General features: G+C 43.1%; 1 protein-coding gene across 1 annotated transcript in view; it reads right to left on the minus strand.

Annotated features, from left to right (window-relative positions):
- The window catches only part of Cul4a (cullin 4A), a 59,685-nt gene that overhangs the window by 6,943 nt on the left and 39,368 nt on the right, over window positions 1-13,374 (minus strand). Inside the window, exons 16-18 of the mRNA XM_004663418.3 lie at window positions 7,520-7,633; window positions 3,591-3,696; window positions 3,173-3,345 (exon numbers count right to left, since the gene is read on the minus strand). Of these exons, the coding sequence (XP_004663475.1) occupies window positions 3,173-3,345; window positions 3,591-3,696; window positions 7,520-7,633 (393 nt within the window). The remainder of the gene's footprint in view (window positions 1-3,172; window positions 3,346-3,590; window positions 3,697-7,519; window positions 7,634-13,374) is intronic.

Below are 13,374 nucleotides of genomic sequence, written 5' to 3' on the forward strand. Positions count from 1 at the left end.
TAGCACTTGGGAGGCAGAGGTAGGAGGATCACTGAGAGTTTGTGGTCACCCTGAGACTACATAGTGAATTCCAGGTCAGCCTGAGCTATTCTGAGACCATACCTCAGAAAAACAAAAAACAAGCTGGGCGTGGTGGCGCATGCCTTTACTCCCAGCACTTGGGAGGCAGAGGTAGGAGGATCACCATGAGTTCGTGAGTTCAAGGCCACCCTGAGACTACATAGTGAATTCCAGGTCAGCCTGAGCTAGAGTGAGACCCTACTTTGAAAAAACAAAAACAAAACAAGCAAACAAAGCAACCCAACAACAGCAACAACAACAAATCAATAGAGCTGGGCATGGTGATACACACCTTTAATCCCAGAATTTGGGAGGCAGAGGCAGGAGGATCGTCATGAGTTTGAGGCCACCCTGAGATTATATAGTGAATTCCAGGTCAGCCTGGGCTAGAGCAAGACTATATCTTGAAAGACCAAAAACAACAACAACAAAATAATAATAGAATTTGGGCAAAAACTGACCCAATGAGAGGGAGTCAGGTAGCTGTTTGGCAGTTAGGTTGACTGAGCTCCTGACTTTACAGTCTCCACTTTGCTACAGATCGAAGTATGATCTGACTCCTTATCTTTTCCCCTAGACCTGTTTTTCCACAACCTGAACCCCTTCTGGGAGGGAGGTCCCTTTTCCTAGAATTTCAATCTAAACCTGAACCTGTGGGTGGTCAAGTTCAGCCCCCAGAACTAGGTGTCATGGCTAGCCTCTTCCAGAGATAGCCTCTAGCTCAAACCAGTCAGCCATCTCTCTGGATCACCTGCGTCAGAAGGGAAAGCACACTGCATTAGGTTATAAATACATTTAGGAGGGGAGGCTTTCTGGGCTGTCTCAATACTCCTGAACCTCCAAATTCTGGTGAGTTTTCCCACATCTCTGCTGGGCTAAGCCAAGGACAGAACCCCTAACCCTGCTCCCACATGGGCTCTTTACCCCCTCTTGCCCTCCATGTGGCAGGAGCTCTTTGTACTTTCTTTTTGTTCCTTTCTTTTTCTTTGCAGTTTTTCCAGGCCTACCACATGGGCTCTCAGGCAATGTGGATGTATTCATTTTCCTTCCCTTGGATATGCCCCAACTCTTTGAATAAATGCAAAAGTGAACCCAGGGGTTGGGGCTCAAGGACTTTCCTGAACCTTTAACACCCCATTTCACCATAACACATGGATAACAATAATAAAGGTGATAGCTCAAGTAAGTTGTTTAGTGATGAAAAAGCAGGTTACAAAGATGATAATATGACATGTAGAAATGGCAGGTATACAGCAATCCCATTTAAGAAGTTTAAGAAGTGAGTTGAGGCCAGCCTGGGGCTACAAATTTCCATGTCAGTCTGGGCTAGAGCCCATACCTTGGTAAAAACAAACAAAAAACTGGATAGCACATTTATACTTAAATCCTTCTTTTTTGGTGTGTGTATGTGGGGGGGGGGGCTTTTTTGAGGTAGGGTCTTGCTCTAGCCCAGATTGACCTAGAATGAATTCACTTTATAGTCTTAGGGTAGCTCAGCTCCCTTTTTTTTTTTTCAAACTGGGTAGCTGACACATAGAAATTTATTATATTTTACTTATTAGAGAGAGGAAGGAGAGAGAAGAGTATGGGTGTGTCAGGGCCTCTAGCCACTGCAAACAAACTCCACATACATTCACCACCTTGTGCATCTGTCTTATGTGGGTCCCGGGGAATAGAACCCGGGTCCTTTGGATTTAGAGGCAAGTGCCTTAACTGCTAAGCCATCTCTCCAGCCTTGGGTTTTGAAACTTTTAAAAAAAAATATTTTATTTACTTATTGGGGGGGGAGTGCGCAAAGAGAGAATGGGTGTGTCAGGGCCTCCAGGCACTGTGAAATAACTCCAGACACATGTGCCACTTTGTGCATCTGGCTTATATACTGGGGAATTGAACCTGAGTCATTAGGCTTCATAGGCAAGCACCTTAATGGCTTAAGCCATTTCTCCAACCCTACAAAGGTTTTCTTTCCTTTTTTTCTCTCCTCCCTGAGGTAGGGTCTCACTTTATTTATTTATTTATTTATTTTTTAAGGGGTCTCTCTTTAGCACCCAGGCTGACCTGGGCTATTCACTATATAGTCTCAGGGTGGCCTTGAACTCATAGCTATTATCCTATCTTTGCCTCCGCAAGTGCTATGATTAAAGGTATGCATCACCATGCTTGGCCCTACAAAGTTTTTAAACATCTCCCAAACGGACTTCAAAAGCTAAATGCTATAACTATTATTGTTTGTGGTACTGGAGACTGAACCCATGGCTTTGTAAGACAAGCCATCAATCAATGAGCTGAAATTCCCCACCCCCCCAGGTAGGATTTCACTCTAGACCCAGGCTGGCCTCGAACTCAGCGTTCCTTCTACCTCAGCCTACCAAGCGCTGGGATTAAAGGTATGCACCACCATGATAGAATATTGTTTTAATTTAAAATAATTATTGATGAGAATGAACATCTTTTATATGGTGTGCACTTATGAGTAGAGTAATATGAATAAATTTCCTACACAGCATGATGAAGGTCTCAGGGTGACATAATCATGGTTTGTGTGTAAGGGTAATCTATGGCACACATAGTAATTAAAAACCTGTCCTGATCCCCCCTACCCCATATCACAAGAATCCTTGCTACATATCCATATAAGATGGGCATTTATTGAGATGAGGTGGCCACCAGAATCTGTGTGCGTGTGCGTGTGCATGCACGCACATGTGTATGCAGGGCAGGTTGCTGCCAGGAAGGGCTGAAAGCTATGGTCTCAGGCCTGTCTGGATTCAGGACACTGAGAGCCTATGGCTAGAGTTGTCCTTGCCACCTCCAGCTTACAATGCTGGAGCCCAGCCTATGCTAATAGATATGATAGCAGAAGACCCAACCCTATGTCCCATTCATGATGCAACAACTGTTATACAAATATATATATATATATATATTTTTTTTTTGACTTGTACTCCTATTGAGAATATCAAGTTAATGAAAGATCATGGAAAAGGATACTGCTGTTAGCATTATGTATTCATATAACATTTGAAAATATGCTCTGGCCTCTTAACTGTCAGGACATTACCAAAAAAGCTAAGGAACGTCTCATAAGTAAAAAGAGAAAGCTGATACGTACAGTTTCCTTCATCTGAATTTGATTGATCTTTATTCTGAACAACTTGTGCTTGAATTCTCCATTAAAAATGAATTTGTCTCCATCTTCAACCTCCTTTCCTTTGGGACTTTTAATGAGAACACGTGCTTTACCACAGGCCAAGGACTGCAGTGTTCTTCGTAGCTCACTGTCCTCTGAGGGAAGCAAAGGCACACAGAAGTTGCTATGAAATGGGAGATTCAACAGTGAAGAAGGAAGAAATCATGCCATCAAGTGTGAGTGGAGACAGCAAACATCTATACCTTCTTTTTAAAATCAGTGCTGTGAATGAAATCCAGGGCCTTGGGCCTGATAAGGCAAGTGCTTTGCCTCTGAGCTACATCCTATCCTATACTTTCTCTTAAAGAACACACTTTAAAATGGCCATGAGTCTTCCTACCTATGCCGGTAGCCATTTTTATTTCTTCAAAGCTGAATCCATCCCCCTCGTTGAACATGAGCAGCACCAATGTCTGGAAAAGGGACACCTGGAACTCCTTCTTCCCCTTTAAGAAAACAGAGCCATCACTACAGCTGTGCTTGTACACTATTTGCAAGTCACAACAGGCTGCTTTTATACTGAAAGTTTTTCTGAGGGATCCAACACTTACGAAGAAACACCAAGTAAGAAATGTTATTGATCGTAACAGAGGAGAACAAAATGACTATTAGGTTTTGCACTTAAAAATTCCTGTTTAAGGCTGGAGGGATGGCTTAGCGGTTAAGACGTTTGCCTGCAAAGCCAAAGGACCCTGGTTCGATTCCCCAGAACCCATGTTAGCTGATGCAAAAGGGGGTGCACATGTCTGGAGTTCATTTGCAGTGGCTGGAGGCCCTGGTGCACCCATTCTCCCTCCTTCTCTGCTAAATAAATAAATAAATGAAAAAATAAAAATAAAAACAAAACGTCCTGTTTTAGCCAGACATGGTGGTGTGCGCCTTTAATCCCAGCACTTGGGAGGCAGAGATAGGAGGATGGCTATGAGTTCAAGGCCAGCTTGAGACTATACAGTGAATTCCAGGTAGGCCCGGGTGAGAGTGACACCTTACCTTGAAAAACTAAAAGCAAACAAAGCTCCTGCCTTGGAGCTGAGTGTTGTGGTGCGTGCTTGCAATACTAGCAGGCAGGAGGCAGAGGCGGAGGCTCAAGGCTGGTCCCTTTTGTGTTTTAGTCACCAAGGCCTGTTTATTGGTTGGTTGTTTTTAAAGGCAGTGTCTTGCTAAGTAGCCTAGTATGGCACTGAGGTTGTGACCTGTTGCCTCAGCCTCCTGAGTGCTAAACTCAGGCACATACTCACCACACACTGCTAAACGAGGATTTAGATGGTAGTGGGGATTACTAAGGTCTGGAAGGAGCAGAGAGAGGTCAGTAGCAACACGGGTGATGTAAGATGAAGCCTGCAGAATGCCTCCTAACGCTTTGTTCAAAAAATAACACAAGCACTCAATCAGCACCATCTCCTCCACCCTATGGCTCCACAAGACACTAGCAGTTCTGCATGGACATGAGAGGGGACAGAAGGAGAGGTGGCAGTGTTGGACACCCCCTATAGGGCCCCAGTCCTGACTCACAGAAGCACAGAGTTGCAAGAACTGTGTCCAGTCTACGGAGGTGGTAGTAAAATTAACGTCTTGCAGAACAATGTATACAGGTTTATGTATAAGACCTGTACAGTGACATACACAAGACATATATGCATAATTTTAATAAAGCACAGGTGAGTATAATAGCTATACAAAATAGGAACTTTGATTATTCTCTTTGATGTACACAAATAAATACTAACATATTAAATACAAACACAAGGAGAGTCTACCACACACTGGCTCGTTTTTCTTAAAAAAAAAATTATTTATATGACAGAGAGAGAGAGAGAATGGGTACATCAGGGCCTCTAGCCACTGCAAACAAACTCCAGACACATGTGCCACCTTGTGCATCTGGCTTATGTGGGTCCTGGGGAATCGAACGAGGTCCTTTAGCTTTGCAGGCAAAAGCCTGAACTGCTAAGCCATCTCTTCAGCCCAATATGCCTCAGGGTGGCCTCAAGAACCTCCTACTTCTGCCTCCCAAGTGCTGGGATTAAAGGCATGTGTTACCACGCCCGGCTATCAATATGCCTCTTTTCTATACTCATACATCCCACGCAGGCTCCTAAGTGCTTTGCAATATACATTCTTTTTTTTTTTTTTTTTTCTTTTTCAAGGTAGGGTCTCATTCTAGCCCAGGCTGACCTGGAATTCACTATGGAGTCTCAGGGTGGCCTCGAACTCACGGTGATCCTCCTACCTCTCCCTCCCGAGTGCTGGGATTAAAGGCGTGCGCCACCATGCCCGGCTGCAATATACATTCTTATTTCACCATTTACAAAAATGTCTAAGGGTTTTCAGTTCTATCTTTATGAAAGGATGTGTTAAAATCTCCCCCAGTAGCCACATAAAGCTACATAAAGTAGGTGTCTGGAGTTCTTTTGCAGTGGTAAGATGCCCTGACATGCCCATTCTCTCTTTCCCTCACAAATAAATATACATTAAAAATTAATAAAATAAAGCAGGCACATTCCTAAAATTGGAACTCAGGCAACAAAGCAAGTGACCTAGTTTTGAGCCACATGACCAAGCTGCCTTCACACTGCTTTCCAAACCACCATGACATCATGAAATCACTCGGCTCAAGCTCTCTTCAGCTTAAGCGGGAACTGTGCTTTCTGTTCATTTCTAGCCTCCATCAATTTCTCAGCTAATCTCACTGTATTTTATTTATTTATTTGGTTTTTCGAGGTAGGGTCTCACTCTAGCTCAGGTTGACCTGGAATTTATTATATAGTTTTAGGATGGCTTCGAACTCACAGCAATCCTCCTACCGCTGTCCCCCAAGTGCTGGGATTAAAGGCATGCGCCACCATGCCCGGCATTTTATTTATTTTTTTGACGCAGGGTCTCAGCTAGTTTAGACTGAGCTGGCTCATGTAACCCAGGCTGGCCTTGAACTCATGGCAATCCTATCTTAGCCTTCCAAGTGCTGGGATTATAGGTGTGAGCTACTGTGCTTGGCTTCTCTCTCTTTTTTTTCTTTCTTTTTTAATTTTGTTTTTTCTGAGGTAGGGTCTCACTCTAGCTCAGTCTGACCTGGAATTCACTATGTAGTCTCAGGGTGGTGGCCTTGAACTCTCAGTGATCCTCCTACCTCTTGCCTCCTGAGTGCTGGGATTAAAGGCGTGAGCCACTACACCTGGCTCATTTTTTTCATTTACTACCTTTCCTTTCCTTTCCTTTTTTTTTTTTGTTTTGGTTTTTCGAGGTAGGGTCTCACTCTGGTCCAGGCTGACCTGGAATTCACTATGTAGTCTCAGGGTGGCCTTAAAACTCATGGTGATCCTCCTACCTTTGCCTCCAGAGTGTTGGGATTAAAGGTGTGTGCCACCATGCCCGGCTTTACCACCTTTTCTTTAGCAGAGGAGTGAAACACATTCTTACCATATTTGTTTATTTATCTGAGTGAGAGAGGGCAAGGGCGAGAGAAAGACAGGGGTCAGAGAAAGCAAGGGCACACATGGTCTCTAGCCAAAGCAAAGGAACTCCAGATGCATGCATTACCTTGTGCATCTGCCTTACATGGGTCCTGGGGTATCAAACCTGGTTCCTTTGGCTTTGCAGGCAAATACCTTAACCACTAAGCTATTTCTCCAGCCCACCATATTTTTTATTTTATTATTATTTTTTAAATTTTTATTAACATTTTCCATGGTTATAAAATATATCCCATGGTAATTCCCTCCCTCCCCACCCCCACACTTTCCCATTTGAAATTCCATTCTCCATCATATTACCTCCCCATTACAATCATTGTAATTACATATATACAATATCAACCTATTAAGTATCCTCCTCCCTTCCTTTCTCTACCCTTTATGTCTCCTTTTTACCTTACTGGCCTCTGCTACTAAGTATTTTCATTCTCACGCAGAAGCCCAATCATCTGTAGCTAGGATCCACATATGAGAGAGAACACGTGGCACTTGGCTTTCTGGGCCTGCAGCCCACCATATTTATTTTTAGTTTTGTTTTTATAGTTGATTTCACATCATTGGTTTTTTTTTCAAGCAGTGTAAATGATTTTCTATTCATTCATTTATTACTCATGTTTGTTAACTGAAATATTAACCCTTTAGCTGGTTACTAGCTATACTGACCTAGAAAAGCTAGTGTTGAATTGTGCTGAAACCAGTTTTTCCTTTCTTTGCCACCAAAGTTCAATAATAATTTAAAAATTCTACCAAGATACTTAGAAAAAGGAAGAAATAAAAGAGTGCTAGACAAAGAACTGACCTCCTTAAACTCCGCCTTTAGTACAGCATGTCCCAGAGTCGTCTGCCACTGGAGCTTCCGGCCACTATGTTTGCCCAGGTAGAAGGTCTTGAATACCTCCTGGAGTCTAACCATCTGCCAAACCAGGATACACAGGAGATAAACTGAGCATTCCTGCCTGACAGCCATGCTTTGTTTTATAGGTTCCTTACAGGCTTGCACAGCTAAATAAAAAATGTAGCCCTAAACCAGGCATGGTGGCACACACCTTTAATACCAGAACTTGGGAGGGAGAGGTAGGAGGATTGCTGTGAGTTTGAGAATACAGAGTGAATTCCAGGTTAGCCTGGACTACAGTGAAACCCTACCTCGAAAAACTAAAAAAGTAGCCCTGTATTATGTCCCCCCCCCCCCGCACCTTCTACCACCTGTGAAAATACCAGTCCTTGGACCTTGGGTCCTGGCTTTTGCCTAGATTAGTACTTGATGTTCAGACAGGTTGTGTCTTGAAGGCCCCACTCCACCACTAGTCACCTCCAGTGGCACACAGAGAAGCTGCTACCCTGGGTCAGACTGCGCCTGCAGCTTCTGCTTTGCTTTCCTGCCATCTGTGTGTTCAGAGGTGAGGACAGTGTAGGGGTTGGTGTCTCAGCTTATCATGGTTTGAGTTTTGGTTGCCAGCTCACAGCTTCAGGAAAGTGATTGGTTCATGAGAGATCCGACCATCAGTGGATTAACCCATCCATATGGTAGTCACCTGACAACACTGAAAGGGTCTGGAAACCTAGAGGTAGGGCCTGTTTAGAGGAATAGGACACGAAGGGGCATGCCTATGCAGGTAGGAAACTTTGTTGGAACTGGGCTACTAGTATAAAGGCTGGCTGTGTTCTGCCCATACCCAGAGAATGTGATGGTTGAATTTGAAAGCAATAGACTGGTATGCTTGTCAGAAGATGTATAACTGAGAGATAGGATTTAAAATTGGGAAAATTTAAGGAAGTTTAAGGTTATAGGCACAGAGACAGGTTGCTAAAGCTGCTATTGTTAGGAAATTACCACCATTATCTGCAATGTAATACAAAGATGCCTGAGGTGATGATCCACCCAGGAAAGACTGAATGGGAGAAACCTGCTCTTTAAGTTAATTCAGTTCCTTCCTGAATTATCAATATGGCTATGTCTTTAAAACAATTTTTTTTCATTTTTATTTATTTAGTTGAGAGTGATAACAGAAAGAGGCAGATAGAGAGAAGAAAAAAAAAATGGGCACGCCAGGGCCTCCAGCCACTGCAAATGAACTTCAGATGCATGTGCCCCCTTCTGCATCTGGCCAACGTGGGTCCTGGGGAATTGAGCCTCGAACCAGGGTACTTAGGCTTCACAGGCAAGTGCTTAACAGCTAAGCCATCTCTCCAGCCCCAACAATATGGCTATGTCTTTACACACCTGATACTGATTTTGTAAACATGAAAAAGTGGGTCATGAAGTACACATGATTCCAGGAGCTGCTGCTGAGATGTGGCAAATGGAGCAGGGGCAAAGTACTTGGTAGAGAGGCCAGTGAGGCCATTGTAATATAGACCATTGTTTGCTCTCGAGATCTGAAGATGTTTTAGATATACCAGGACTATGCAAAGGCTACCATGGAGTGCCACTGGCTCGGGATGGAATTTTCCTTTGGCTACTCAGCCCAGTTGGAGGAATGGAAATTGGAAAACCCAAAGCCTGTTGTCACTGGTTATAGATGTCGGACTTGAACTGCGGATGTTTGATGTTTACCTGATAGTTATTGATTCTGCATTCGTCTACTTTCTTCTTGTTATGCCTTACGCAATGGAAATGTTTACTCTGTACCACTGTATGGTGGAAGTATGTAACTTAGTTTGCTTTTATAGGAGATACAATTAAGAGACAGTCTTAAATCTCAGATGAGACTTGGACTTTAGAACAATCTTGAAGTTGGTAAAGACCATGGGGACCTTTGAAGTTGTTCTAAATACAATTAACAACGTGAGATGGTTATGAGCCTATGGGGGGGCAGGTATATGGTAATTTGAATGTATGTTCCCCATAAATTCAGGTATTTTATTAAAATGTGTAACTTGGGCTGGGCATGGTGGTACAAGCCTTTAATCTCAGCACTAGAGAGGCAGAGGTAGAAGGATCACCGTGAGTTCAAGGCCACCTTGAGACTACATAATGAATTCCAGGCCAGCCGGGGCTAGAGTGAAACCCTACCTCAAAAAACACCACCACCACCACCCAAAAAACAACAAAAACGTTGTAACTTGGGTCTCCAGCAAAGTGGTGTCACCAGGGATAGATGCTGGGGTCTAACTCAAAGGTGTGTTTGGGTACACATCTTATTTTTAGCCAAAAGATATGCAGAACAGTATGAGCTCTGGCGGCGACCCTGCTGCTTGCTACTTTTGGTGTTTGCTGGTTATCTGGTTATTTCTCTACTTGGATGTATGGAAGCAGCTTCTTCTGTTACTGACAGAACTTCACTTGGATCTGTAAGCTTGAAATAAATCCCTTCCTCCCCTAACTGTGCCTGGTTTGGATGTTCATCCCAGCAACACCCATCCATAGGCTAGTCACTTGACAACATCGGGAGGGTCTGGAAACTCAAATGTGGGGCCTGTTTGGAGGAAAAGGACACTGAGGACATTCTTGTGAAGGTGAATCTTGTCCCTGGCAGCTATCTCAAGGCATGTCACACTGCTTAGCCTCACCTCAAGACCTAAAGCAATGGATCCAGATGACCTTGTTTCAGTTACTATGTCACAGTGACAGAAAGTTGACTATAGGGTACCAGCACAGAAAGCATTGACAGACTTCAGAGGTCATCAGGGAGCAAGAGTGTGTTACTAGTCACCAGCAGAGTAGTCTACTGTACAAGCCAGTCTAGCTGTCTCTCTTGAGCCTCCCTTTCTATCTAATGGGATGTACCACCACAGCCTGAAGGCCCTCACCACAGGCAGTCCTTTGACTTTTGGGCTTCCAGAACTAAACTACCAAGTCCCAGGCATTATGTTTTAGCAACAGAAAGCAGAGAGAGATAGATACTATCAAAAAGGTAAAAAGACCATCCACAGAGAAAACATTTGCAAATCATGTATCTGATAAAGGTCAACCATCCAGAATATGTAAAGAACAGTTACAATTCAGTAACAAAATGAATTCAATTAAAAAAGGACTTGAATATATTTCTCCAAAGATGATACACAGATAGCCAAGAAGAACATAAATAATCAATAAGAAAATGCAGAATTTACCCAGGTGAGACACCACCTCACACTCACTGGGACAGACAGTGAGAACTGGTGAGGAGAAGGAATCTGGCCCCCATATTCTTCAGTTAAGTAAAGCATAGAGCTATGCAGAATCCAGCAGTTTTCATACTAGCTATATGTCCAGAAATGACCACAGGTCTTCCGATAAAAACTTGTACTCCACCTTCAAAGATGTATAATTTATGATAGCCCAAAGGCCCATCATTCAACAAATGGTCTATACTCAGTGGCAAATAAGAAACGAAGCCCAACCTGGGCATAGTGGTGCACACCTTTAATCCCAGTACTCAGGAGGCAGAGACAGAAGATTGTTGTGAGTTCAAGGCCTCCCTGAGATTACATAGCGAAGTCCAGGTCAGCCTGGGCTAGAATGAGACCCTACCTCAAAAACAAACAAACAAGAGAGAGAAATGAAGCCCAGACACATGCCACAGCATGGATGAGCCTAGGAAGAGGGAGCGACACAGATGCTTATATCCTGAATAAGTCCATTTATACAAGATACCAAATGCGGTCAAATATACAGGCAGGAAGCAGATCAGTGGCTCAGACCAGAGAGGGGGTGTAGAAAGTTCTTCTAGCATTGTAGGGCTTCCATTTGGAGGTGGAGGTGATAGTTGTACAATACTGTGACTATGCTTAGTATGCAGAGCTGTCCATTTTAAGGAGAAACTTTCTATGATACAGTGTATTTTGCTCCAGTTTAAAAAATAGAATCTAATAAAATTTCAATATCTTAGTAGAAAAAAATTTCAATGATGGGAGTCTGTCAAAAGGTCAAAGGAAAGCCAGGCATGGTGGCACATGCCTTTAATCCCAGCACTCAAGAGGCAGAGGTTGGAGGATTGCTGTGAGTTCGAGGCTAACCTGAGACTACATAGTGAATTCCAGGTCAGCCTGAGCTAGAGTGAGACCCTACCTTGAAAAAAATCAAAAAAGTCAAGGGAGCCAGCTGAAAGGATTTCCCACTAACTAAATCTGGGGTAATGTAGATATCAAAATAAGCAAATAAGGGGGCGTAGATTTCTGGAGTTCGTTCACAGCATCTAAAAAAGGCCCTAGCACCCATTTTCCTCTTTCTCACACTCTCTCTCAAAACTAAAGTAAAAAAAAAAAGAAGAAAAAAATAAATACATAGGAATCTTAAAAAAAAAAAAAAAGCAAATAAAATAAGAACCTGTAACTTTACAATAACAGAAAAAAGAAAACTGACTAGAATGGAGGACTCTTTCTTAGAGAAGAATGGTGGCTTCCCCCCGAACCCCTTCAAGGTAGAGTCTCACTCTAGCTCAGGCTGACCTGGAACTCACTCTAGGTGGCCTCAAACTCACGGCAATTTTTAAAAATATTTATTTATTTATTTATGAGAGAGATACAGAAATAGGCAGGTACAGAGAGATAGAGAGAGAATGGGTGCACCAGGGCCTTCAGCCAATGCAAACAAACTCCAGATATGTGCACCCCCTTGTACATCTGGCCTACATGGGTCCTGGGGAGTTGAACCTGGGTCCTTTGGCTTTGTAGTCAAGTGTCATAACCACTAAGCCATCTCTCTAGCCCTATTTTTTTTTTTTTTTTTTGGACAGAAAGTCTCTCCCTAGCCCAGGCTGACCTGGAATTCACTATGTAGTCTCAGGTTGGCCTTGAATTCAGTGATCCTCCTAACCTTGGCCTCCCGAGTACAGAGATTAAAAGTGTGTGCCATGATGCCCAGCAGAATGGTAGCTTTTAAGCACAGAAAAATTATGGAAAAACCAACCCCTTTCATCAAGATAAGAGTGATTCAGGCCAAAATCACCATGTAGGTGGATAGGTGAGCGTAAGATGCTTATAACCATCCAGAAACAGCTCCACAAAAATTATTAATTACACAAGGAAAAAGACTACTAGAGTAGGTGGAAACAACTTTAATGTCACAAGACACCTGACCTCATGACAGAACATGGACTTACACAGACCAAGATGTGGCTCTACCTGCAAATGTATGTTGGAAAGCACTGGATATGACAGTGCTATTGCATCAGACAACTTATCATCACTATGCCAAATACCTGAGAAAAACAACTCAGGAGACGAAGGGTTTTGGCTCACAGGTTTTTTGTTTTTTGTTTTTTTTTTTTAATGCAAGGGCAAGGAACTTTTAATTTGGGCTTAAGCTTGGTCTCTTGACTTCACCAACGCAGTGGATCCATACAAGAGTTCCGAGTAGTGGGAGGGTAGGGTTTTTATAGGGATTTGAACATAGAAAAAGGGGATGGGTACATGGATTTGAACATAGAAGAAGGGGATGGGTACATGATTGGTTGATTTAAACAGTGTACTCTTCTGGTTGGCTTAGGATTTTGGCGGGCAAAGTTGGTGGGCTGGAGCTAGGGGAATTGAGCTCATCTATGACTACAGGAATGTCTCATGACTTCAGGAATATATGTGATAATCAGTTTAACTGTTAAGCCTACTCTTATGGCAAGGTCAGCGGGCTGGAGCTAGGGGAACTGAATTTATCTTATGGCATAATCAGTTTCCAGTAACTGTTAAACCCACCCTTAGATCTTGCCAGGAAACAGAAACTTAGGCCTACTG

Source organism: Jaculus jaculus, chromosome 3, assembly GCF_020740685.1.
Source record: "Jaculus jaculus isolate mJacJac1 chromosome 3, mJacJac1.mat.Y.cur, whole genome shotgun sequence".
Lineage (NCBI taxonomy): Eukaryota > Metazoa > Chordata > Mammalia > Rodentia > Dipodidae > Jaculus > Jaculus jaculus.